Raw genomic sequence first — 27060 nt, forward strand, 5'->3', positions numbered from 1 at the left:
GGCACTAAATTAAATCAAACTATGAATAATATTTCAATTTAATTTATTATTTCAGCAAGAAAGCCCAACACGATTTTTTTATATCTTTCTCAACATCATGATGAGTGGTAATTACCTTTTTAAAATACATATTTAATAATTGCTGTCTTTTCTTTTCTAGGAGATGTTCTGCTATTCCCGTGGTTGTCGTTATTGTGGTTATGTCTATGCCTTATACCAGGGGTCTGACAACTTCAGCATTTAAAGAGGCTTTTTTGGTCAGTTTCTTACTGACTGCAGCCCAGTAGGAGCCACAAATCATAGTTCCCCCATTGGAAAAATAAGACAGTCAGTGATATGCATTTGAATAAAAACAATATCTTTAAAGAATCTTTTTTTTCAAAAAATATATATACCAAAATGTTCAACTTTGGTAAACTATGAAGCCGTAGCACGAGATGTAATGTTGGAGCCTTATGGGTACTGTACTCAGGACCCGAGGTGGAGTGATGTTTGCTTAAATTAGTGGCATAAAATTTGACCTTTTTGTTTTATTTTATGCATTTATAGTCAAAAAAATATGTTACTTTCCAAAATTATAAAACACTTTATTATTCTTCAACCAGAGAGCCATACAGGAGGTACAGGAGGGGTTAAAGAGCTACATTTGGCTCCGGAGCCACATTTTGTAGATCCCTGCTTATAACAACACTGAACTATGCCAAAGTTTGGCTCAAAAACACTACTGCAAACCTGCATTTTGTGCCAGCTAAACAAAACCTGTTCAATTTAAATGGATTTCAAATATAGTGTAAAAGTATATTTTCCTTTGTGAACTTGTGTCCTGAAATTATCTTCTTATTATATTGTATTAAAGCCTTTTGGGTGAATGTGACTCAGACTGTGTATGAAAAGTCCCAAATTTACACATTTCTTATTCATCTGCCTTTATTTGGAACAAATAAATCCAGGTCATATAGGAGGACCACCATAATTACAAGAAAGTTTCAAAACTTGAGATTGTGAATAACTTATGCATGATTTTGCAGATCAGACGTATGTTTTAATTGTAAACAATCATTTTTATTTAAATGAATAGTTCCTCTATTCTTAAGAAAGGTCAAATTTCTAAAAAAAAATTACCAAATCTGCTCAAAGGCCATCGAGATTTCTTTTGGAAGCTAAAGCACAGATTTAAGCGAGAGCAATGTTTCTCCTGATAATGAATGACTTTAGCAGCTCCAGAGTCCATTGTTGGTTAATTAGCATTTCCAGGCTTGTAAAATGTTATTTTGGAAATGGAGAAGACTGTAAACTACTTTTTGTTACGTCTTGTGCGTTAGTTATTCTAAGATTCAAGAGCAGACAAGAGTGGATGGAGGGATTATTTCTCTCTTGTACAAGGATATATTCGACCAAATCATAGTTCAAATGGTAGCTATTTCTAATGTTTTGTTTAATTCAAATTATCATAGTTTATGTTTTATATAAATTTTAAAATTTGTGTTTGTTGTATTTCTTTTGATATTTTTGCAAAACTGCTGACTAAAATTAATTGGGGAAAAATAATGAGCCTTTTGTAGCTACTGCGCTACTTAAATATGTGTTTGCTTAAACCAAATCTGTGTTACACTTGTAGGATCACAGCTGCACCTCAGTGTGCAGATGTGAATGTAGCCTTCTTTTTTCTTTTTTTCGACTCTGAGTCCCACTGAAACTTATTCTATTTTACAAACTAACAGCCTTTTTATTAAAGTCCTTTTTCATAAAGGTTTCCTGTCAAAATCCTAGAGAAAAATAATAAGAGTATTGTTTAAATTGAACTGAATGGATCTATTTTTATGTGCTTCATCAAAAGGGGTCGTTTACTTTTGTGGACGGTTTGCAATATCAGGAAAACAACTGGGACTACTGTGATGGGAACGACAGGCGTTTTTACAGCGAGAGGTGCAATGGGATAAGACCTGCAGGTTAGAATGTTTATTTGGCTTGGAGCTGTTGTGTCCTCCACCAAAGGCTTTTTTTTTTTTTTTTTTTCAAAAAGCTATGCAATTTTTTAATGAATCTGTACCTTTTGTAAAATAGAAGCTGAAATCTTTGTTTCCATATTAGTAGCCTGGTATTAGCATAAATATCATGGTTTTACTACTCATATAAACAATTATTTTAAAAAGAAAAGAAAAACACACCCTTTCTGTGTTTCCAGGAGAATCTCAAATGACATATCTGCACCCACCTAGACCTATTCCTGCAGGCTGCTATGACTGTGCAGATGGTTTCTATGACCCTGTTACCAGAGTCATCACCTCTTACAGCGGCGGATTTGTCAGGAGCGCAGGTGAAACACAAAATGCACGATGCTCACACCAAGGAACAGTAAAGGAGTGGTCACATTCTCCGAAAAACTGGGATAGGAGGGCTTGTGTTACGCTAGACAGGAACATCCAGGAACATCCAGGAGAAAATGGCATTTTCAAAATAAAGCTGGAAATGAAATATTGCAGGCTGTTAGAAAAAGGGGAACCTCAGCATGTATTTTAGGAATTAGGTGAAGTTAATATGCTTAAAACAGACACTTGTTGCTCGTTCAGCACAAGGAATTACAACAAAAACCTGTAATAGAGTCTGTTTCATACTCTATTGTTAAAATATAATATAAATAATAATAATATAATATAATATGAATATAAATGGTTTTATTTGAACGATCTGGGATGAATAGAATTATACCAATCTGGATTTTGGGAGATTTAAATAAAAGTGTACTACTCACATTTACTTTAGCTTGCTTTATTTTGGTTTCCAGCTTTTTCCACCGTTTTAAATCCTGGTAGTGAATTAGTGTTTCATAAATAAACTAATTAAACCCTGTTGTTTTTTGCATAAATATTTAGATTGATATTTTTGATTGTACATTGTACATTTTATTGTATTGCATTTACCGTTAAGTTTTAATAATCTTACTTTTCTCTTGGACATACAGTACAGACCAAAGGTTTGGACACACCTTCTCATTTAAATGAATGGGAAGGTGTGTCCAAACTTTTGGTCTGTACTGTAAATTTCAGCATAACAAAGCTGCCAAAGCCTCTGCAGGTTTTTTTAATGGATTTTCCTGTGAATATGCAGATGTTGAAATGTGAAATCATGCACAACATCGTGTACAAAACCAGTAAACAGCTGCTGCTTTAAGTCTCATCTATTTAATATCCCTCAAATTTGGTTCTTTTGGAATAAATGTATCTTTTCATAGCAAACACCGTCATATGTCAAATCATAAGTTAGGACATGCTACCAAAAAAAAAAAATCAACCATCAGTGTTATTGATGTTAGTGGTTAAAATTTCTATCCTGTTTAGGTAATTGACACATAAAATAAACAGATGGCAAAAGATTTCAGATCTGAAGACAAAATACTAAGAGAATTCACCTCGTCATCAAATGGCATCCCAGTTTTTCAGAATCAATTACAGTATTTCCTTCTTAAATATGATATATTAATATTAAGGTTCTAGTATGGATCAATGTAAAAATGGATGAGACAACCCAATACTTTTATTCAGAGTTAAAATGAAAGGAAAGACTTCCTTCTATTTCTTTTCTAATGTTTGTCATTTCCATGACTTTAGTGTGACATATCCTTTGACATTTTTGCTCTCGTGTGCTTTCCCTTGTGTCCTCCGATCCTTGAGAGGAATGCTCCTGTATCCTGTATGGACTTATTTTTTAACCCTGCGAGCCATCCGCACATTTGTCAGAGTGGGTGTGAAGACTGAATTTATTGCTTGGTGGCTTCCGTCCAGGATGAGGTCCGCGATGATGATGATGGGTCACAGGGAAGATCCACCCTCCCAGTGGGGGTGTTTGCTCCTTTCAAGAAAAAGGAAGGAGACCAACCCCCCCCCCCCCCCGTAGCTGTGGATGTGGAACAACTAGGCCAGTGAACGTTTGTGTTTACAGAAGATGAGAAAAAAATACTAACTATATTATATTTTATATGGAAGAAAATACATATAGTTACTTCAAAGTATTACACCCTCACTTCAAAATAGCCAAAATTTCCTTTTTTATTGCCTTCCTTAGTTACTGTTGCTAACCTAGTAACAAACATTCTATTTTGGATTAGTGCCAGGCAGCAAAACAAAAGAATTGCTGCTGATGTTCTCCAAGTGAGTTTGGGTTATTTTTGGAGTAGAAGTTCTCTCCTTTTTTATCAACCAGAGTTAAGCAACAGTTGTAAAAAGCTGGTGTATCAAGAAGAAGAAGTGAGCTATGACTGATGGAAGAGCGATGGGAAAGCATCTCAACAAAAGTCAACTTTGGTTATAATAACTGTCAAGACCCATTTTCCTGCTGTGATCCTCCATATTTCACTGGAAATTCTGGTGTCAGCTTAACTATTATGAGAAGCTTTTACATCAAAAACAGGAAGAAATGCATGAGTAAAAGTATTGAAGAGTGATGGTTGATGGATTTGACAGAGCAAACCACATTTTCTTTATATAATATAAGCTCAGCTCAATTAACCCTCAAATCAACTCATTTGACCTAAATTCTACTTTTAAACTTAAAACACTGTATAGCATTAATGAATAAATAATGTTTGGTCCATTAAATAATCAAAACAAAAACCAATATTTAAAAGGTGAATTTTAATCTGAAGCTCTGCATGCATTTGTACAATTCAATCTCAATAACAAGCTGATTAAATTGCCTCTCTTGTGACAAACAAACACGCTCCACGTTAAGTGTCTACACTTTGTTCTTGCTCGGCAATGGACCATTTCCGAAGGGGCCATAAGATGCCATTATTCGCAGCACTTTCCTGTTTCTGGAATAACCCCTCCCATTTGAAACTGTACACAGAACAAGCTCCGCACTGAAAACATTCCACTGCCAAGGAAAACACCTCGGGTGGGCAGACCGTGGCCTGCCTTCTTTGTCCCCAGATAGTGGAGGTGTTTCACAGACAGATTAAATCAGCCTGGAGAGTGGAACATAGCTTCCTTGTGCTGCTGTTCTTTAAAAAAAAAAGAAAAGGAAACGGAATGTTTTTCACTTCATGGATTTAACATTTAAAAAACCCACAGGTGTATGTGTTGACAGACAGATGACCTGTACAGTGGCTGTTTAATTGTACAGTGGTGGGATCAACTTAGGAAAATGCAAAATGAGATGACTCAGAGTACACACAGACTATACTCCTGCTGAAGTAAAAGTATATTCCTGTCTCCACCTCAGTAATACCAACAAATCTGGAAGAACTCCATCAGTACTCTTGCAAATCCCCTTAAGTAAAGAAAACTGATTTTGTCTTTGTCGTTTGATCTGTATGCTTGCTTGTGTGTCTTTGTGTTTGTGTAATGTGGTGAACTCTGCTGTTAGATTGGAAGGAAACACTTCTACCTCAGAGTGTTTTCTGAGGACTAAGATAAACAGACTTTAGCAGAGAGCTCATATCACTTCCACACGCTCCTGCTCTTGTTTGCATTGAGCTAAGATAAGGGATGGTGTAGATATGTACTGAAAATGTCAAAGACAAAAATGTTAACTCTTGTGTGTGCATGCAATCTGTTCTACAGTGATTTCCATGTATTCCTGGAGGGAATTTTAAAGCACATTCAGGTTATTCTTTCAATCTGAAATAAATAAAAGAAGAAGTAAAAATGTTTTCTTGACATTTAAGTCCTTCAAATTAAAACTTTGTCCAAATTTCCAACCCTATTCATAAAGTAGTGACAGTTCATGGTACAGTAAATTTTCCTTCTTTAAAAGTCTTTAGTTATACATATATTTTACTTTCTAAATCAAAATGTGGTCAAATTGAACATAAATAGCAGGAATTTGTTGAGCATATATATTCCTATCTACAAAGTCCAGCACTTTTTTTGTTGGATTTTGACAGTTTTATCTTCTCATTCTTGTTTTAAATACATACCATACTTTACCTTGTTTTGTTTTTTTTGTTTTTTTTCGTAAATCTCCTATAACCGCCCTAAATAAATGCCATGCAAAAAAAGCGCAAAAATGCTAAATTGGTTATATCCAATTTTGCTTACTCTGTAAATAGATTAAACCAATTCTAATTTATACGATTGACCTGGCACTTTATAAGTAAAATTGAATGGAATTGATGATTTCCCAAAATCAATCCAATAGGAAATCAGTGGAGGATTAACAGGTCTCCTTAATTAAGCAGTCATCTGAGAGAAAACACAGACAAGAATCTACTTTCAAAACCTAAACGTTCTGATACCCAAAAATACCTGAAGGTATCCTTAGGAATTTCACCTGTTAAAAAGTTAAGGCGGTAAGAAGTAGTCCACATCCATCAGGAATATACAGCTTATTCAGAACTCTGCTGCTCAGGTTCTTACAAGGACCAAAAAAGTAGACCACACCTGTCCAGTTCTGAGGTCTTTACAGTGCCTCCCTGTCCGTCAGAGGATAGACTTTCAAGTTCTGCGGCTGGTTTGTAAAGATTTGAGACGGTTTAGCACCAAAATACATGACTGACCTCCTGACCCACCTAATCAGACCTCTCCGGTCATCTGGATCTGGACTTTTCTCATTTCCTGGAGTCAAATCAAACATGGAGAAGCTGCATTCTGCGTCTATGCTTCAACGATCTGGAATAGACTTCCAGAAAGCCTTGGATTAGCTGAAACACTCAGTTTATTTAAATGCAGGTTAAAGACCCACCTGTTGTCTGCTGCATTTAATTAGTTTGTCTTTTAAAAGTTTACATCCACACCAGTATGAGGTTCCATTTGTGCCAAAAATATCAAAATGTGTTTTTGCGTCCACTGCTATGTCTTTGGTCCATTGTCTATGTCTACTGATCGTGTTTTTGCGTCCACTGTCTATGCTTTGGGCTCATTGTCTATGTCTACTGATCGTGTTTTTGCGTCCACTGTCTATGCTTTGGGCTCATTGTCTATGTCTATTGAACGAGTTCATTTTACATCGGTTCATGTCTATGTACTACTAAGCAATATCTTCTGCATGCCCATGATTCTTTGATTATTACTTTGTATTAACTTTGTGATGTATATGCTTGCTTTATCCTTAAACTTTATCTTTGTAATTGTCCTTATCCCATGTCGTTTCACGTGTCGTCAGGAAGATCCTTAGCAACCGTTGCTAGTGTCGTTTGCTATGTCGTTTCACGTGTCGTCAGGAAGATCCTTAGCAACCGTTGCTAGTGTCGTTTGCTACGTCGTCTCACCATGTCGTCAGGAAGATCCTTAGCAACCGTTGCTAGTGTCGTTTGCTACGTCGTCTCACCATGTCGTCAGGAAGATCATTAGCAACCGTTGCTAGTGTCGTTTGCTACGTTCTCTCTCCATGTCGTGTCCTTAGATCTTGTTGTATTTCAAATTTTGCAAAGGTCGTCAGAGAAGTCTTTTGTACGGTCGATAAATTGTTTCCCGTATTATCACGGAACAAAACACTTAAAAAAAAAAAAACTTTATTGACAATCCTGCAAACGCGCACTGCCAGAAAGGGGGGGGTGCATGCGTACAACGGTTTCACGTAGTATGGCTTTAATTTAATCTTGTGATGAAACTATTATTTCAAATTATTTTGAAAAATGACTGATCTTTATAAAATATGTTGTTACATATCTGATGGATAAACGAGGATCAGACGGGCTAATAAGAGCCTTATACTGGTCCCGAGTGCGCCATCTCATGGTCACATAGATTAAAAAGAAAAGCTCAAAAACCAGTCAGTTTTCGACTGTTATATTCATAATTAGTGACTCGACCCACTAAAATTTGAGAAGGTAACTCATCGAAGATATTTTAAAGGCTTTGAACACTAAAAAGGAATAGATAAATGCAATTGTATTCATTAAACAACACTTTCATTAACAGCATACTCCTAAACCTGTATGACACACAAAAAAGCTCTCCTGGATCTTCATGGCACGCATTGCCATTTATTCTTCAAATGGAATTGAAGAATCTCTGTGGGCACAGATGGACCAAAAAATGATTGTTTCAGTTTCAGTTTATTTTTTTCAAACACAAATGAAAAAGTCAACACAGTTGTTTGAAAAAGACACATAACAATACAGTGTGCTTTAAAAGGAGTGGGTTAAAGAGAAAATTTATTGATGAAGTGTTGCAACATTCCAGGAAAGTATGATCCTGGCTGGAGTCATTCACACCTTAAAAATGTTTATATGTTAAACTCGATATAATTTAAAATCCCCTCCCATCTTTAACTGGATGTATCAAAATGTTCTCTGACAATTTGTAAAGTCTGAAGAAGAATGTCTACTCCAAAGCAAGTGCTGTCGCCTAGTGGAACAATTCTCCCTTGGAGGAACTGCAGAACAATGTCTTTTAAAAGCAGTGGTGCCTCTGGAACATTAACAGTCCCATCGGTGTCTGTAGGTGTTGGTCCTTCCCAGTCAACTCCATAATCTTCTATTGTTGCCTGTATAAGAGTAGCATGTGTTAATTAATAAAAACTTGTAAATAAAAAATCCAAGTATTGATTATCAAACTCAAGTGAAATAATGTGCAATAACAGCAACTGACTTAGTTACAGGTTACCAGTTACTTACAGGTTCAGAGATTGTAGTACTGTTTCGCAACTGGCCTTCAATCCACAGTTGTTGAGGTGATCTGCCTTGTTCAGTGGAAAGGGAGTGGCGATCCCAAGCTTGTTTAAAAAGCATCAAATGTCTGTTGATGCGTGGAAGCATCACATAATGCAGGCAGATCATGTCGAGCTCATTGTCGGGGTTTAAGGCATTCGTATGAACCAAGTGTTGGAGAGCATGATAGTAATTGACAGTAACAGCCCGCCAAACATCTCTCCATAACCTCTCAATCCGCTGATTGTGGACACTTCGGCCTGTAATGAAAGGTCTTCTCTCTGTGTAAAAAAAATACAAATTTCAGTCCAAAAATACAACAATTTTATGTCTAGGGAATTTCGCCTGGCTGTTTTTATAAATCAAAATGAGGGAAAAAGATTTTTTTCTTAAAGTCTATAGGTAAGTTTCTGTTATTTGCAAAGCTCTGTTCAGGGTGGGTTGCTATAAATGTTGAAATTATAGTTTTGTAAAATAAAGTCGGAACAGAAATCAATTTTTGGATTCCTTAAATGTCACTTTACATGTTCAACATCAGTGCTTCTCAATTATTTTTTGCCAGGCCCCCCCTAGGAAAAAGAAAATGTTTCGCGAGCCCCCCTGACCCCCCCCCCCCCCCCCTAAACCCCACCCCCCCACTCGCACAGTGACAATATATTAGGTTAGTATCTATCAATCTAGTTACTTTTAAAAAACTGAAAAAAGAATTTTTTTTACTAAATCTGCATGTATACTGAATATCAAATGCATGCATCCATAAAAGTCTTATCAGTCACATCTGGGATCTTTGTGCAAGAAACAATTTTAACAAAAAATTAATAAAATACCTGGTCCACGTAGCGGATGCTCGAGCATAAAGCGAGCCACCTCAACATTTTCACCCCCTTTATCACTGCGGACACGTGTTGGAACTCCAAACTGCTGAATGGCCTCAAGAAAGGCTGAAAAAACAGTGGATGCTCTATTGTTGTCAGCAGCCTGGAGGTACATAATTTTTCTGCTGTAACCATCGATTCCCCCATGAATGACGATCCTCCATCTGCACAGCAAAAGTAGAAAATTACCGGTACTATTAAAGTACTGTTCCAAAATTGGACAAAAAAAAATACGCAAAGAATGTGTACCGTATCAATTTATGATTCCCATCAATGTGCCAGAGAGCCATGGGTGCTGGTACTGAGTAGACTCTTCTTGGAATAATATTGATGCTTAGACCACGAAAAAAGGTTCCAACTGGATCCACAAGTCTTAGTGTTTCCATTATCCGAGATCTCTGGATTCTAAAAGGTCAAAAAACACAGAATCAATATCATTACTTGTACAGTTGGCATTTCAAATTCATAATTATTAATATTTTTGGTTACACATACCGTAATCCAATGCTGTTGAGATATCCAGAGACAGTTTTAATCCCAGAATTGGGAAATTGGCCAATGAAATGGCTGATTATTTCTCTAAGATCCGGATCTGGTAGGTCACTGTAAGACATCCTTACAGATAAACCATATTCAGACATTCTTCGGCGTATGGTCCTGTAACTGACACCAAAAAGCCGCGCAATTTCCCTCACTGTAAAATGAAAGTCAAGAAGGTACTGCAATTGTTCACTGGAAATTTCCCAAGAGGGGCGTCCTCTGTTTCCAGTCATCAGCAAAGAAGGCCTGAATCCCAAAGAAGGTTCATAATGAGCGTTTAGTAATTGCAGCACTTTTTGTAAATTTTCTATGATGTTGTCCACATCTTGTAAAAGTCCCCTGTCTGCACATATTAGAAGTATTCGATGGAATTCTTCATAGCGAGAATAAAGGAAATCCAAATCCATTACAGAGCCTTGGGATTCCAGTTGGTCACAAAGCTGCTGGGACTCTCTAAAGATGAATTCCAGTAGCTCACGGCAGAGTGGTTCTTCATCAAAACTGCATTGAAAAGACATAAAAGTTGTCATATTATTATATTATTTCATCGTGCCATTGTTTACAGTCTCTCCAACTAGCTTTCAGACACTCACAACCGCAACCTATCATTACCAGTGCAATAGAAATCTCAAGGACCTGGCTACAGACAACAACATGGCGCCTTAGGATGGATTAAACACTGGAGCTAAAGCTTCAGTGTAACAGATTTACAAATCTGTACATTTTAGTCTATGTTAGGGTTGGGCGACATGTGGCCATAAAATAAAAAGACACCGATTTTGTTTTTATTAATTCGAGTTCCGACCCCCCACACCCCCCCACACCCTACTTAAGGAAAGCACTAAGTACAAACGGCAGACAAGTTAAAGCAAATGTTGCTTTCATTTAATCAAATCCACGACAAATGTAACACCCATTTCTGGTATGAAAAAATAAATGAACACGCTCTAGGAATCAAAGTTAAGTATAAGACTTTTCTTCTTCCTCCCTTTTTGGACTTGTGTCTAAATAATTTTTTCTTGTTTTTGTCTAATTTCGTTATTCTACACTTGTTTTCACTTGTCCAAAATAAAAAGGTTACTTCTTTACTTAAAGTCCCAGCTGTGTTTTAAGTCACACTTTGTAGTCTAGACTAAAGGAGACAAACATTCACCTTGACAGTAGCATCATTTTCTAAAGGATTAACAATACAGCTCATATCTGGGCTCTAAGGTTTTAAATTAATTAAGAAACCCCGTCTTCTCAGGCGTTGTAGAATGAGTGAGTGTGTGTCTGTGTGTGAGAGGACTGAGCGCGTGCCACGCGAGTGCGCGTGAGAGCCTTTAACTCTGATGGGCTTGCAAAATGGATGAGCAGACAGGCCTACTGAAAATGTTTGATGAAAGAATTTGATGCCAACTCCGAAGCTATAAAAGGAATAAGAAGTTAGGCCTGGGCGATAAATCGATTAAATTCGAATTTTTTGTTACGGGTGATTTCAAAAATAACTAAATGAAGTTTTTGTGTAATGGCGTATTTTTGGCTCCCCAGAGCTTCCGTAGCATTACTTTCACGCGGCGGCACGCGACAATCGAAACACGAAGCAGCTAGCGACTGCATGGCTACCGGTGACTATGGGAAGTTTGTTCCCTAAAAAAGGAATAAATTCATCTGTTGTTTGGAACTGGTCTGGGTTTACTGCCACAGACGTGGGGGAAAAGACACCCCCCCCCCCCCCCCAGCACGCTGCCTAGTCGTTTGCATGTCGATTTTCTCCGTCAGGGCGGTCACGGCTTCCATAATTCTATCAAACATACTTTCATCCTGCAAATTCTGCCCGCTCCCTTTCTTTTGCTTTTTAGGATGAGGCGCTTTGACTGGAGTGTGTGCAAGGTTCACTAACTTTTCTTTTGAACTTTCTCCATCCCCTGTAGTGACTTCAACAGCTTCCTCACTCATGATCTCGTGAATATTGGACTGTGAATAGTCGTGCTCGGCCATTTGCATTCGGTTACTTAGCTGACTTTAGATTTTCAAAAAGGAAGAAAAAATAAGTCTACGGTAGTCCGCTATTCCTATCACAAACTTTAAATAAAAAATGAAAAAGCTTGCAGTGTTCTTGGTTATAGAATGCATAAAAACACACAAACAAGGACAGAAAAAAACTATTACACCAGGCAGGGCCCGCAAAGTACGTTCGTTCATTCCGCCATCTTGCCTCCCTCTCCGATACTCACTTCTAGTGCTACTGGTACTGCTAGTCACTCGTAAAATTTGTGGGGAAATTCCATCAGAGCTTGAAGTTGAACAAGACAAACAAAGACTGATATAGAAAATGAGACTTACCGGTCCATGAAGAAGAATATTTTTCACAAAACGCTGGCGTCTTTTTTTTAGAATCTTTTCTCGGGTTAGGTGCAACCTAAGCAAGCTGTGAAGCAACGAAAGTTGCGGGAAGTAAAACAGACGAGTCTGAAGCCCTTAGTTTTCAGCGTTTGTTACCCACTATCGCCCCCTGGTGTTTGGGTGTAATATTGTTGTCTCAGGAAATAAGTCGTTCCATTATCACATCATATCTAAAGCCTCAGTTCTTCATAACATACCTGTTAGGACTGTTGTGAAATATCTTGGTGGTCATATCACCAAAGACAGTAAAACAATGGAGGAAATGAACTTATTGAAAACTTTAGAATAATGTAAAGTCAATTTAAACATGTGGTCACAGCGAGACATTTCTATTCTGGGCAGAGTGTTTTTAACTAAATTAGAATGTTTATCCAGATTCATTTATCCAGCATATTCACTCCCAATTCCTAAGTCTGCAAGGAAAGCAATAAACCAGGCCAATTTCAACTTCATCTGGAAAAACAAAACCCATTACATAAAAAAAGGAACAATAATTAAGGATTACAGTGCAGGTGGACTTAAAGCCATAGACTTTGAACGTTTGGATGGTATGATTAAAATTAATTGACTTAGGTCTTTTGTGCAAAATGAAAGAAATATTTGGTTTCATATTCCCTCAAACATCTTTTCTCATCTAGGGGGCATTGAGTTGCTTCTAAAATGTGACTTTGATTACAGAAAACTTCCTATTAAACTTTCTACTTATCATCAGCAGGTGTTACTGTACTGGAAACTCATCTACAAACATAACTTTAGTCCACACAATATTCCCATATGAAACTGTCGGTATGTTTTATGTAGAAACAAATCTTTATTTTACAAAAATTGGATTGATAACGGCATGTGGTCATAAATACCTATTATGAACGACAATGGAAACATTATCTCATTAGAAACTTTTTCCAGTAAGTTTAAATTAAATGATAGAAAACAATACAACAATGTGATCAAAGCAATCCCTCAGACTTTGATCCAAATGTCCTCCAGTTTGGTTCATAATGTTCAAATTCAGCTTCCATCTCTGTTGTTTGATGGTCGACCGGTTAATTCAAAACTTCCAAACTCATTTATACGATCTTTATTTGTTAGAGAACTGTTTCCAACATTTGACAAAAATCATTTTATGTCACAGCATTACACAAGCGAGGAAATATGCAAGTTAAGATCTCAGTTTATTAAATATCCAATTTTCCAAAAATACAAAGAAATCCATTTTAAAATAATGAATGCAGTCTATCCGTGCAAAGAACCATTACACATGCGTTATGGTTTTCTTGAAAATAACTGTTCTTTTTGTGATATAAATATTGAAACACTTGATCATTTGTTTTTTGAATGTATATATGTTTACAGTTTTTGGGTGTCTTTCTTTTTTTGGTGCTCTTCAAAGTTTCCCTTTCCTATTTCTATTACAAAAGCACATTATATTATTTGGAGTAGTTTCTGGCGATAATCTATTTGATTTGACATTCAACACCTTGTTAATATCTGGGAAATTTTTCATTCACAAGTGCAGATTCTCAAAAACCAAACCATTATTCAATACATTTCTTAAAGAAATCAGTTTATATTTTTTTAAATCTCTGACATGGATGAAAAACAAAAATGCAATAAAACTTTGTGTTTTCATTGAAGATCACATGCTGTATCACAATCCCTAGTATTGTAAACTACAATTCTATATATTTTGTTTTATTTATTTTTTCTTTTTCTCTCTCTTTTTTGTGTGTTGTTACTAGGTGTATGTTTAAAGTTCAATAAAAAAAATCATATCTATAGCCTGCTTAACAATGATTATAAAATACTTGCCTCAACCTCTGCTGAAATAATCAAAAAGGTATTGGATTACATTATAGATGAGACTCATTCTGGCTTCATTCAAAATAGACATATCAAATAATATCAGATTAGTACTTGATTTAATTAATTATTCAGATTATTTCCCCGACGAACGTTTTATCCTTTTTCTCGATTTTTACATAGCTTTTGTCACAATTGAACACAACTTCATACTCCAGGCGATAGAAAAATTTGGTTTTGGTCCTTTTTTTAGAGCAGCTGTTAAAACCATTTATGCAGGAGGAAATTGTTCTATCAAACTTCATGCTGGGACTTCTCCTCGATTTTTACTAAAAAGAGGAGTCAGGCAGGGATGCCCTATTTACCCTTATTTATTCCTCCTCTGTACCCAGCTCCTCACTGACTCTATAAAGCTCACTCACTAAAATGTATTTCAATAGCAGACCACACAGTCACTATCAGCCAACTAGCTGATGATACCACCCTGTTTCTAAAAGATCATTCTCAGGTACCTTATAGGTATTAATCTGATCAATACTTTTTCCACTGCATCTGGACTCTGTTGAAACATAAAAACATGTGTATTATTTTTCTTAAACACTGTGACGTCCTCTCTATCTGTAATATTCCAGTGAAAGAGTCCATCACCTACCTAGGAATTACCTTCTCTAAAGACAAAAAAGCCAGATGCCAATTAAATTTTAACCCTACTATTAATAAAACACAGAAAAAGCTGAACCAGTGGCTCCAGAGAGATTTATCAGGATGAGCCAGAGTTTTGCCAACTAAAGCTGAGGGAATCGCCCGCCTAACGTACGCAACTTTATCCCTCAATGTTGACAAAAAAGTTCTGAAATCCATTGACAAAATGCCATTTAACTTTCTTTGGAGGAACAAAAACCATTATATTAAAAAAACTGTTGTAATTAACACTTACGATAAGGGTGGTCTATAACTTTATAGACTTTTGTACATTAAATAATACCTTTAAAAGAAATTGGCTAAGACATTTTATTAAGACTGCAACTTCAATCTTGAATTTCATACCTAATTACATTTTCTCCAAATTAGGAGGCATAAAATTTATTTGATTCTGTAACTATAATGTATAAAAGATCCCAATTAAGCTTTCTTGCTTCCATAAACAAATGTTACTTTCCTGGTTACTTGTTCACAAACACAATTTTTCTACACATATATACAACATATGGAACCATAAAGTCATTACTTATAGACATAAATATTTTTTTTATCCATCTTGGTTTAATCAAAACATCCTTTTGATCCATCAGCTGTTTAATTCAAACAGATCTTTAATGTCACATGAAGAATTCTGCTTCAAATACTCCATCAAAATACCAAAAAATGAGTTTAACTTTGTTTTGAAAGCAATTCCTAAATGTATTATTACGTTATTCAAATGCTCATTATTGCAGAGTCCAACTGTATTACCAATTGATCCAACTAAAATAGAAATAGGCCAAAAAATTTTTCTTTTTTAATGAAACACAAATCGCCGTATACGCTCACTCTTCCAGAAGGATGTTGTTTCCATTCCCTACGTAGTTTCTTATTGGAATAATTTAGTTTATCATTTAGAATGGAAAAAGATCTGGAATTTACCTGCAAAATACTTTTTAAACAATAAAGTGAAAGAAATCTAATTTAAACTAATCCATAGATTCTATCCATCCAAACTATAACTGCAAAGGTTCAAAGAAGATATTTATTTTGCCTGCTCTTTTTGTCAAGAACACCGTGAAGATGCGGTACATTTATTCTGGTCGTGTCCCTTTTCCACCACTCTCTGGTCTAAAGTTTGTCATTTCATTTTCGCCCACATTGACCCTGACTTTCGCCTGTACTTAGAAAATGTCATGTTTGGCCACACCCACTGTCCATCTCATAAAAAAGAACAGTTGTACATCATTGACCTTTTATTGTTTTTATGCAAATGGAACATTCATAAATGAAAATTAACGAATCATACCCCTCATTTCTCAATCTTTGTCCATGAGTTACAACAATACATTAACACAATAAGAAACTCAGACGATAAGAAAGCCATCAAAAAATTTGATCTGTGTGTCAGTTTCAATATATCTGCGTAAAATGTAATAATAACCCCCTGGCTTGTTCCTTCGTTGTTGCTGTTTAACATTGTTTTGTATTGAATTTTTAATTTCAATAAAGTTTGGGAAAAAAACATCATATCGATAAACTTGAAAAAACTCCAATTCTGACCGAAAAACTTTTCAAAAGCACAAAAATGAGACAATTCACGTTGGCCACATGTGCAGCCAAGATGCACACATTGCTCAGAGCGTGAGGTTTCATGTGTCATTTTTGTAACTAATAAATAAATAGGAAGTATTAATTAATAACATAGATAGCTATTATGTTAAGAAAAAATATCTGATCACCACCACCCAAAATACATAAATAAATAAATTCAATGAAATAAAAAGATAGGGAGAGGTAGGGTCTTCTGGTTGACAAATTTCGGTTTGACAAAGATATTTGGAACTGTTGTTTAATTGGTCAAACCAATGTCACTCACATTTGAAAGCTTCGCCCACATCTAACTGAGCTATAAATTAAAGAGCGGCAAACACGTTCATTCTCTTTCAGCCTGCTGCAAGACACATCGCTTCCGATTGTTAAACACGCATTTTTGAAAACGTTGGAGAAACGATTATTGGGATGGAAAACCAGTACCACACCAATCCTTTGTAAGTTATTTTCATGTTATAGTGTACATGCATGTGTGTATTGTTGTTCAAATGTTAACTTTAGCTTAATATCAAGCTCACAGTACTTTTTACGGTTTCAATCTAGGTCAGTGACTGTTATTACACATAAACATTTTTTTAAATAGATAGTTATATGCAGGTATTAAACAATGTTCTTTTTTTCCATCACATGATGCTGCTTGCAAATGTATATATGGGCGCACGGTAAGCACCGTCCTTGGAAGCACCCGCCAAATGCCAGCAGTGTAGCTGTGGCGTGCATTTTTCCCCCCACAATTTTAATTATAGCTTCTGCAGTTTATTATGAGCATACAGTGTTGCGAGTTTGGACCAAATTGGCGGTTTCGGTTCGTAATTTGCGGATACAAATGACTTTAGTCGAATTGGAAATATTTGGGTGGGCTTTTGGGTTGTTGGTCGTTTTTTATTTTTACATTAAAATAGCGAACTGTTCGTTGCTAGTGGAGCAAGTTAAAGCCTAATCAATACGATCATTTTACGTCAGCTAATTTTTATGAATAAAAACGTTGACTCCGTAACCCTTGTGCTATCATAGGCACTCTAACATTGGGAGTTGGGTCATCTAGACCCACTAGACAGTGCTCTGAACCTTTTTTCTTCAATGATTTGTGATCTTCACTGGTGTCCATGGATTACATGAAATCTTTCCACTAGGGCTTCACGATATGAGGAAAACTTGCAATATGCGATATTAGTGATCAATATTGCGATAACGATAAATTTGCGGTAAATAAATAAACAAATAATTTTTTTTTTAAAAAATCATTCCCATTTCATTGCAACAGTTTAAAAATTATACTTTAAATGACCCTCATCGACATGGGGGACAAACATCTAGCATAATAGGCCTACATCTGATTGGTCAAAGTATAAAGGGATTTATTTGATTCGTTAAATGCTTCAAGCTGCTAGAAAATTGTGTTAACACATTTTGGCTTTGCGATTTATTGCGATATTCGCCGTCTTTTGCGATATGCATATTGCAGAGCTGGATATTGCGATAACGATAAATTTGCGGTATATTGTGCAGGCCTACTTTCCACCTTTATCCACCTTTGTCGTGGTAGGGAGAACACATCAATGTAAAGGTTTTGGAGGGGTGGGGGGGGGGGGGGGTCACAGGATAGCAGAAGGGTTGAAACCCCTCACAACAATCACTGCTTACTGATATTGTCTGGCTACATGGCAACTTGTGTTTGTCTAAAAAAGGGCGACTTAGTTAGGTTGGAGATGGTAGTTTTTCTGGTGGTGACGTACACTCGCTCCAGTTCTCAGATATAACTAGTGTTTTAAATCCAAAGTATTTATATTGTTTCAGACTGATGTATTATAGGTTCAAATCCAGTTTACTAAACTGTTCTTAGTTAGAGTCCAGCATTACATAGTTCTGACAATGTAAAAATAGTTTAGTTCACTGGCAACAGCAAATAATTTAATAAAGTGCCTGGATGATTTTCAAACTCATTGTCAGGTCCGATGACGTGAGAATGCTACTTGAGCAAATGAGGAGGAGCACAGCCCTCATTGCCCAGAGGCTGGAAAATGCAGGGTCTCCTGTGTCAGATGGTGCCAGCAATTCCTCTAGCCCGAGTGTTTCTGCTGAGTCAAGTGGATCTGTGGTAGCTGCAAGGTGCTCTCTCAGTGGTGACACTGTTTTTCATTGAGATATTTTTTCATGACTGAAAGTGTATTGTAAAAAGACTTAATGTGTTTACTTTTTCTTCCTCGATGACATCCAGATACACCATGTCTGCACCAGTACCACAACTGCATTGCACCCCAATGATGGCATCTCAGCTTTTACACACCCCAAGTATACCTTCTTCCTCCAGGGATGATAATGTCCAAAGAGACCTGGCTCGCTTATTTCGACCCTACAATACTCTGAGTTGCAGTGGAAGAGGTCCTGCACAAAGAAGAAAAAAAGAAGTGCCATGGTCACACTTTTTTTTTTGTCTGCCAGAACCTGAGACAGTGTCTGTCCCTACCAAGGAGGAGGCCCTTTATTACGAGGAATGCGGAATTGGGAAGAAACTAGTCACATTTGCCAGAAATACAGGAGATCACAGTTTCTTGTCGGAACATCTTTACTCTGCATTTCCCCTTTTGACAGAGGCTGGGGGGTTTTCTCTGGCGAAAAGTGACAGGAGGAAGCAGTTAAGTCTGCTTCCTATTCCAGCAAGTGGATATTCCTTAGAATACCTTCGATGTAGAGTGGAAATAAAAAGGGCTCCACTCTACATTATTCCCCTCCAAAGAGCATTGACATTACAGCCACCACACATCGAGGTAAAAGTGTAGCCCACAAATTTGCTTTCTCTTGTAATACACCAGTGTAATTCAGATAAAATATAATTTGTTTCATATGATTGCAGACCACTGCTGTGATGGAGAGGTGCCTATCATGCCAGGTGAATGTACCACTGTGTGGGCTTGCACAACACATAAAAACATGGTAAGTAAAAAAATCATTAAAAATATTTATCAATTATTATAAAGGAAATGCCAAACTGAAGTAACAGTGAAAATAATTAATTTTTTTTATGCAACTTCAAAGTGCCCAAACACAGGAAAGAGCTGAAGAAGCACAGTTGTTGTCGGATGAAAGGTAGTGAATTAATGTTGATTTTTGCACATGTTTTAAATTTATTTAGCAATGATGGAATATACTTTTTTTTATTTTTTTACAGAACAGACAATGAAGATGAAGATGCAGACCTTGCTGCTGCAATTTTCGAGTCACTCCAGGCAGATGTGGTAGTCCAAATTGAAGAGTAAGTTAACATTCAATGCTTCAAACAGCATATGTATGGTCATGAAAAAGCTGGGTCCTTGAAAGTTTGTGGAAAATTAAATCTTCAGCAAAGTTTTGGAAAAGTCATGAAATTTCACACTTTTTTTGCAGGCCGCCTATTGTTCTTGATATTGAGCAAGGTGAACAAGAGTAAGTGACACTTTAGTTTCATTTTATTTCCTACCTTCTGTCATTTAATCAACATTAAATATGCTAAAAGTGTAATATTTCGAAGACATTGTTTTCTAAATTGCAAAGTGTGGGCTAAGAAAAATTGTTTTTTTTTTTTTACAGAAAAGATTTGGCGTCTATTTTGAAGGACCTCCAAAGCCAGGTGGATGAGGGACCTGCCCCCCCTCATAACTGCATCCATGTGACAAGGGATTCTGTTTTGGACAGCGCCTTCAGGGCACTCAGAAGACAGCGCTTTAATCCTCGCCATCGGATTGACATCGTTTTTATTGACGGCGCTGGACAATCTGAGGGTGCTGTTGATGACGGAGGGCCGACCAGGGAATTTTTCAGGCTGTTAGTTGTTGCCATTAAAGACAGCATTTTCTTTAGTGGGAGCGAAGACGGCAAGAACTTAACACTGGTATCTCGGGGTATGTAAACTGTAATGCCATTTATAATACTAGTAGTCTTTCTAGTATCTTGATTCAAAGGCCATTTTGTAGTGCTGTCCGAATCTAACAATTCCAAAATTGAACACAAACCTTCTAATTTTATAGAAATCTTTTTGAAAAACCAGTGTGCAGTGATTATCTCTACATCGGCAAATATAGACCACAACTTTTGAGAAAAAAAATGTGTTCCAATGTAATGTTTTAATAAACCATCAACATTTTTCATCATCAGAACACTGCAGAGTCATAAATAGTCTCTAAACGATCATTAATAAGATTTTTGATTGCAACCAGTAGCTAGATGAAGTCATTTCTGCGGTTTGAATCAGTGATGTGTGAAATGTTCAAATGTTTTGAACATTTCAATTCATACCATTGATTTAACTTATTTGTCTTTCAGCTCTGGCTTCTGGGGAATATAAATTGGTGGGGAAAATGATTGCGCTTGCCCTCATTCATGGAGGCACAAAGCCATCATTTTTCTCAGAAAGATTGTATACAGAAATATCTGGGCAAGACACATCAGATGTGACCTTGGAGGAAGTGGATGACTGGGACGTAAAAGGCAAACTTCAAAGGGTATTTTCTATAAAGTTTTACCATCTTCTGGCGGTTAGCAGTTTAATGTGTAAGCCAGCATATCCATGCACTTCCTGACTCACATCAGTGTAATGATTCCATTTTCAATCAATCAGATATACTGCCCACAAGAAGTTGAAGTTGTAATTGCCATATGTACATTAAAAAAGAAAAAACATCAGGAAACAAATTATTTTCTCAAATTGAGTACACAGGTCTGTGTTGCTTTGTATGCTAATGAAAGGGACAAAATAAGAATTTGCCCCTTACTTGCTGTAATAGATGGTCATGTAATGAATTATGCTTTTTTGTAGATAATGGATGCAACATCCTTGGAGGAGGCACAGGATGCTGTGGCAGAGGCCTGCGGGTTCCTGTCTTTGCTGGGTTGTGCATCATTTTTATCAACCTTTGAGCAAAGACTCACCCTTGTGAAAGAGGCAGCCAGGGCTTTTGTTGTGGGGCGCACACAAGGTGCCAGAACACAGTAAGTATTTAGGATTTCTTCGCAGCCAATTATTCCCGCTGTTTCTGTATTATAAAATGTATTGACCAAAATTTTAATTCAAGTATGAATATTTTACAGGCTTGTTGAAGGCTTGGAAACCCTGGGTGTTGCGGAAGCAGTGCGAAGTAATCCTGGGACTCTGAAAGCTTTGTTTGTTGGGGGCCAAAAACAGGTTCAGTTGGAAGAGCTCCTCGAGCTCTTCAATGTGTCTTTTTCTGCTCCAGGAAGCAACAGGAGGCAGTTGGAAAACACTGCTTTCATATTTTGGAAGGACTGGCTGCTGGAGGTGGACGGTAATGTGATTTATTTAAATTGTCAAAATCTTTTAAAATTGTCAGCCTTTTGATTAGAGTTTTTAATTGCCTGCAGTGCAAATACATATTACATTTGTGTTTTTCATTTCAGAGGGAAGCAGGCCAGTGACTCTAGGGCAGATTCTTGTGTTTGCTTCAGGGACTGACACCATTCCACCACTGGGATTTCCCACTCGCCCAAAACTTGTTTTTTTACATTGGGAAGGGGTTCCAAGAATTTTTCCTGAAGCAAACACATGTGATGTAACCTTACGGCTGCCATTGCACTCCAGCTACTCGGCTTTTGTGGAGCACATGGAGTCGGGGATAATCCAGTCCCCCACTTTCGGCTTTGCCTAGTTGTAGGTAGCGCAACGAAGTTTCTTTATTCTTTTTATGAGTTTTTTTTTATTTATTTAACCTTTATTTAACCAGGAAAGTCCCATTGAGATTAAAAACCTATTTTCCTAGGGAGTCCTGGCAGTTATTCTTTTAGTTTATACAAACAATTTTGAAAATGAATTATCTTCTGAATTATGTGAATGTGTATAGCAGTTAAAATAATACTACAGTAAAAGAGGCATAACGATCAAATTGCATCTCACTATTACAAAATCAAATTAAATGATCAAATTAAATCTGAATTATAATGAGAGTACCGGGGGAGAAAAAACTAATCTTTCTCTCTCTCTTTTCAGCTTTCCAGAATTGCAAATCCTGAGGGAATATTTTCTTTCATGTTAAAGACAAATTGCAAGTTTTGTTGAATTCTGTTAATAAATTTTTTTATTGTTTAATTAAATCAATAGCATTTGTCTCTTCATTTCCAATTTTCAAAGGCCTTAGCATTTAGTGCAATTTATTGAATCAACTGAGTTGTTTGGGAACTGGAGTGCGGCCCCACGACCCGGTCCTGGACGAGCGGAGGAAGGTGTTTGGTATGAAACTTTGGTATTAGTTTAATGATTGCTTATCTCTCTTTAAAGCTTCTGACAAAATGTCATAGATGACTTACCTTCTCAAATTTTAGTGGTTCGAGTAACTAACATTAATGGAAATAATGCAAATCTTGGACTGGATTTTAATATTTTCTTTGTAATCTGTTATGCATTCATTTGACCACAAAATGGCGCTCCCAGGACCAGTGTTGTGCTCTTTTTAGCCCGTCTGATCCTCGTTTATCCACCCGATTTGTGACATGTTTGATAAATTTCTGTTATTTTTAAAGACTTAAATAATAGTTTCATCTCCATATTTAATTGAAGCCATACCTTGTGTATGAATTATCACCCTAACCCATATATAGCGCGGTCGCCATTTTGTAGGGTTTTCCGAATATACAGTTTAAAAATCTTGTGCACTAGAAATTTCCCAGACTTTGGTTTTACTCCCAGTGCCCCCAGAAATATTGCTCTCCTCATCTTTATCATGCCAAATGCTCTCTCCACCACAGAGTGTGTCCTGGTTGTGACGGGCCACATTCCTCATGGGGTCCTTGTAGGATGTCAGCAGCGTGATGGGATGTGCAATGCAGAGATGCCCACCATCGCCCAAAAGGATCCTTCAGGTGGGTAATGTTTTATATACATAAATTGGGCTTTTACGTATATATAGTGAATCATGGATTGATCTTTGATTCCCAACAAAAATATCTATAAATTTGACATTACAGTCACATACAGCCTGCATTTGAATGGAATAAAAAAGCTTCCTGTTAAAATAAGCTGAATTTTCTTTGGGGCCTTTATTCTTATTTGGCAGCCATCGATGCTCCCCACGACCTTTTGGAATATGGAAGACCAAGCGAGCTGCTATAAAACCAGAGGTGACTAATGGCAGTTCATTCCCACTGGGAAGCTGGATGACCCTGCTCATCAGCTGGAGGATAAGGTCTGTCGTCCTGTGGACAATGTCACTCACAGTGGACCGTGGCATGTCAAAGGTCCTGGCTACCACAACGTAAGATGTGCCACACGCCACCCAGAAAAGAAACACCAACATCTCAGCCTCTTGTCCCCCCCAGAGTGTGAGGAACCCGAAGCTGCTCCATCAGATGCTCGATGGTCCTGCGGGTCAACCGAAAATCCGGTCTTGTGTCGGATTGACCGTTAGCGTAAAGGGCCAGGACAGACGCCTTTATGTTTGCTAAGCAGTCGAGACGTTGAAGACCCTGTAAAATGGAACATTAATATATTTCATTTAGAAAATTAAATATCATTTTTTGAATGTTTCTATTTATTTTTGATGTCTTACATTTTAGTTTATGAAGTATTTTTAAATGCTGAAAAATCTCGTGTTTTTATTATGGGTGAAGAATGAAATTATTTAAAAAATGAAAGTATTTTTGTTTTAAACAAGTGATATGATTTGACTCTGAATAAAAAATACTAAACTTTGAACTCACAAGTGTTTCATGTAGTTACACTATACAACTCATAATCCAATTTTAAAAAAGAATGTTAAACTTACCCAGCAGATTGTGTAACCTTGAGCACAATTAGTGACAAATGCTTAAGTTTAAAAAAAATGTTTTTTACGTTTAACTCGCAAGTTGTTCATGTCTGGCCTGGGCATACAGAGGAAATCTTCTGAGACGTCTGCTTCTCCTTGCCGCCCTGTGATGCTGCATATCTGCTCGTTTTCGGTTTGATCTCACGAAAAACGGTTGAATTATTGCCAACAGGAACATGGACAGATTCATATTCAAAGCTATATTTCAGTAAAGTAGAAGAGAAAACTAATGAAAAGAAATGCCTCCTTGCAAGGCCCCGTAAATCGTTCAGCGACAAAAAAATAAATATTGCCATGGACTAATGACTTGAGGGTTTATTTCTGAAGAAATACATTAAATCAACACCAATGTTCTTGTAATTTTATTATTAATAAATCAGCCACGTTTTTCATGATCAGAACACAGCACATTTATAAATAGTCTTCGTAAAATGTTCATATTTATTATGTCATTCTCCGCGTTAAATAGAAGTAGTTCGCCTCCAGATCAGATGGTGGCGGTAATGCGCCACTTTGTTTTCGTGTCAAGCGTTGTATGCATGCCCCCCCACCCCCACCCCCACCCTTTCTGGCAATACGCGTTTGAGGGAATATCAAAATAAAGTTCATCTTAAAAACGTGTTGTCATGGTTAACCCTGACGTCTGCTTTGATAAACATTTCTTTTTCGTTCCGTGGTAGTACAGGAAAAAATTTACCGGCCGTACAAAGGACTTTTCTGACGACTTTGGCAAAATTTGAAAAACGAGAACATCTAACGACAAAACACGGGGAAACGTCGTAGCTAACGACAGTAGCTATCGACAGTAGCTAACGACAGCAGCTATCGACAGCAGCTAACGGCAGTAGCTATCGACAGTAGCTAATGACAGTAGCTATCGACAGCAGCTAACGACAGTAGCTATCGACAGCAGCTAACGACAGTAGCTAACGACAGTAGCAAACACCGTAGCTGTCGACAGTAGCTAACGACCGGAGCTATCGACAGTAGCAACGGTTGCTAAGTCCTGACGACAAAGTGAGACGACCAAAGACATAGACAGTGGACACAAAAACAGATTTTTGGCACAAATGGAACCTCATAGATTTTGTCCTGGTCCCCTCGCTCCACAGGACTATGAGGTTCCATTTGTGCCAAAAATCTGTTTTTGTGTCCACTGTCTATGTCTTTGGTCGTCCCACTTTGTCGTCAGGACTTAGCAACCGTTGCTACTGTCGATAGCTACTGTCGATAGCTACTGTCGATAGCTATTGTCGTTAGCTACTGTCGTTAGCTAGGGTGTTTGCTGCTGTCGTTAGCTACGACGTTTCCCCGTGTTTTGTCGTTAGATGTTCTCGTTTTTCAAATTTTGCCAAAGTCGTCAGAAAAGTCCTTTGTAAGGCCGGTAAATTTTTTCCTTTACTACCACGGAACGAAAAAGAAATGTTTATCAAAGCAGACGTCAGGGTTAACCATGACAACACGTTTTTAAGATGAACTTTATTTTGATATTCCCTCAAACGCGTATTGCCAGAAAGGGGGGGGGGGGGGGCTTGCATACAACGCTTGAAACGAAAACAAAGTGGCGCATTACCGCCACCACCTGATCTGGAGGCGAACTACTTCTATTTAACGCGGAGAATGACACATAATAAATATGAACATTTTACGAAGACTATTTATGAATGTGCTGTGTTCTGATCATGAAAAACGTGGTTGATTTATTAATAATAAAATTACAAACACATTGGTGTTGATTTAATGTATTTGTTCAGAAATAAACCCTCAAGTCATTAGTCCATGGCAATATTTATTTTTTTGCCGCTGAACGATTTACGGGGGCCTTGCAAGGAGGCCTTTAAAATATCTTTGATGAGTTACCTTCTCAAATTTTAGTGGGTCGAGTCACTAATTATGAATATAACAGTCAAAAACTGACTGGTTTTTGAGCTTTTCTTTTTAATCTATTTATGTGACCATGAGATGGCGCACTCGGGACCACATAAGGCTCTTATTAGCCCGTCTGATCCTCGTTTATCCATCAGATTTGTAACAACATATTTTATAAAGATCAGTCATTTTTCAAAATAATTTGAAATAATAGTTTCATCACAAGATTAAATTAAAGCCATACTCTAAATAACTTTAAACGGGAACGTGAAACCGTTGTACGCTGCACCCCCCCCCCTTTCTGGCAGTGCGCGTTTGCAGGATTGTCAATAAAGGTTTTTTTTTTTTTAAAGTGTTTTGTTCCGTGATAATACGGGAAACAATTTATCGACCGTACAAAAGACTTCTCTGACGACCTTTGCAAAATTTGAAATACAGCAAGATCTAAGGACACGACATGGTGAAAGAACGTAGCAAACGACACTAGCAACGGTTGCTAAGGATCTTCCTGACGACACGTGAAACGACGTAGCAGACGACACTAGCAACGGTTGCTAAGGATCTTCCTGACGACATGGCGAGACGACGTAGCAAACGACACTAGCAACGGTTGCTAAGGATCTTCCTGACGCCGTAGTTAGACGACATGGGATAAGGACAATGACAAAGATAAAGTTTAAGGATAAAGCAAGCATATACATCACAAAGTTAATACAAAGTAATAATCAAAGAATCATGGGCATGCAGAAGATATTGCTTAGTAATACATAGACATGAACCAATGTAAAATGAACTCGTTCAATAGACATAGACAATGAGCCCAAAGCATAGACAGTGGACGCAAAAACACGATCAGTGGACATAGACAATGGACCAAAGACATAACAGTAGACGCAAAAACACATTTTGATATTTT

At 37.2% G+C, this 27060-nt stretch overlaps 3 protein-coding genes across 6 annotated transcripts in view; 2 read left to right on the forward strand and 1 right to left on the reverse strand.

Moving 5' to 3' along the window:
* Positions 1-27060, forward strand: part of morn5 (MORN repeat containing 5) — a 31980-nt gene that overhangs the window by 646 nt on the left and 4274 nt on the right. For 2 of the 3 annotated variants that reach the window (XM_023960646.1, XM_023960647.1), the window contains exons 3-4: positions 1838-1949; positions 2186-2317. In XM_023960646.1, coding sequence (XP_023816414.1) covers positions 1838-1949; positions 2186-2317 — 244 coding nt within the window. The remainder of the gene's footprint in view (positions 1-1837; positions 1950-2185; positions 2318-27060) is intronic. The other variant, XM_023960648.1, reaches the window with a different exon arrangement.
* LOC105357913 lies at positions 7978-10776 on the reverse strand. Its single transcript, XM_023960642.1, has 5 exons — positions 9961-10776; positions 9715-9870; positions 9418-9629; positions 8558-8871; positions 7978-8427 (listed from the first exon to the last, which is right to left on the reverse strand). The coding sequence occupies exons 1-5, from the start codon at positions 10533-10535 to the stop codon at positions 8209-8211; spliced, it is 1476 nt and encodes a 491-aa protein (XP_023816410.1). The 5' UTR covers positions 10536-10776; the 3' UTR covers positions 7978-8208.
* On the forward strand, positions 18271-23325 carry LOC105357912. 2 transcript variants are annotated; one of them, XR_002874261.1, is made up of 11 exons: positions 18271-18594; positions 18704-19253; positions 19340-19419; positions 19522-19572; positions 19655-19738; positions 19870-20363; positions 20785-20963; positions 21278-21450; positions 21550-21764; positions 21877-22126; positions 22463-23325. XR_002874261.1 is itself a non-coding variant. In XM_023960645.1 (6 exons), the coding sequence occupies exons 1-6, from the start codon at positions 18413-18415 to the stop codon at positions 19910-19912; spliced, it is 990 nt and encodes a 329-aa protein (XP_023816413.1). In that variant the 5' UTR covers positions 18271-18412; the 3' UTR covers positions 19913-20516. The 2 variants fall into 2 exon arrangements, 1 of the variants encoding a protein (XP_023816413.1); XM_023960645.1 differs by lacking the exons at positions 20785-20963; positions 21278-21450; positions 21550-21764; positions 21877-22126; positions 22463-23325 and having other exon boundaries at positions 19870-20516.

Source organism: Oryzias latipes, chromosome 12, assembly GCF_002234675.1.
Source record: "Oryzias latipes chromosome 12, ASM223467v1".
Lineage (NCBI taxonomy): Eukaryota > Metazoa > Chordata > Actinopteri > Beloniformes > Adrianichthyidae > Oryzias > Oryzias latipes.

Excerpts from the sequence above, each read along its gene's own strand:
- LOC105357912 (XM_023960645.1), top strand. The coding sequence starts at position 18,413 with ATGATTTTCAAACTCATTGTCAGGTCCGATGACGTGAGAATGCTACTT. Across the intron at positions 19,420-19,521 it reads GCACAACACATAAAAACATG|TGCCCAAACACAGGAAAGAG; the intron begins GTAAGTAAAAAA and ends GCAACTTCAAAG. Across the intron at positions 19,573-19,654 it reads CAGTTGTTGTCGGATGAAAG|AACAGACAATGAAGATGAAG; the intron begins GTAGTGAATTAA and ends ATTTTTTTACAG.
- LOC105357913 (XM_023960642.1), bottom strand. The coding sequence starts at position 10,535 with ATGACAACTTTTATGTCTTTTCAATGCAGTTTTGATGAAGAACCACTC. Across the intron at positions 8,872-9,417 it reads GCATCCGCTACGTGGACCAG|AGAGAAGACCTTTCATTACA; the intron begins GTATTTTATTAA and ends TTTTTTACACAG. Across the intron at positions 8,428-8,557 it reads GTACTACAATCTCTGAACCT|GCAACAATAGAAGATTATGG; the intron begins GTAAGTAACTGG and ends ACTCTTATACAG.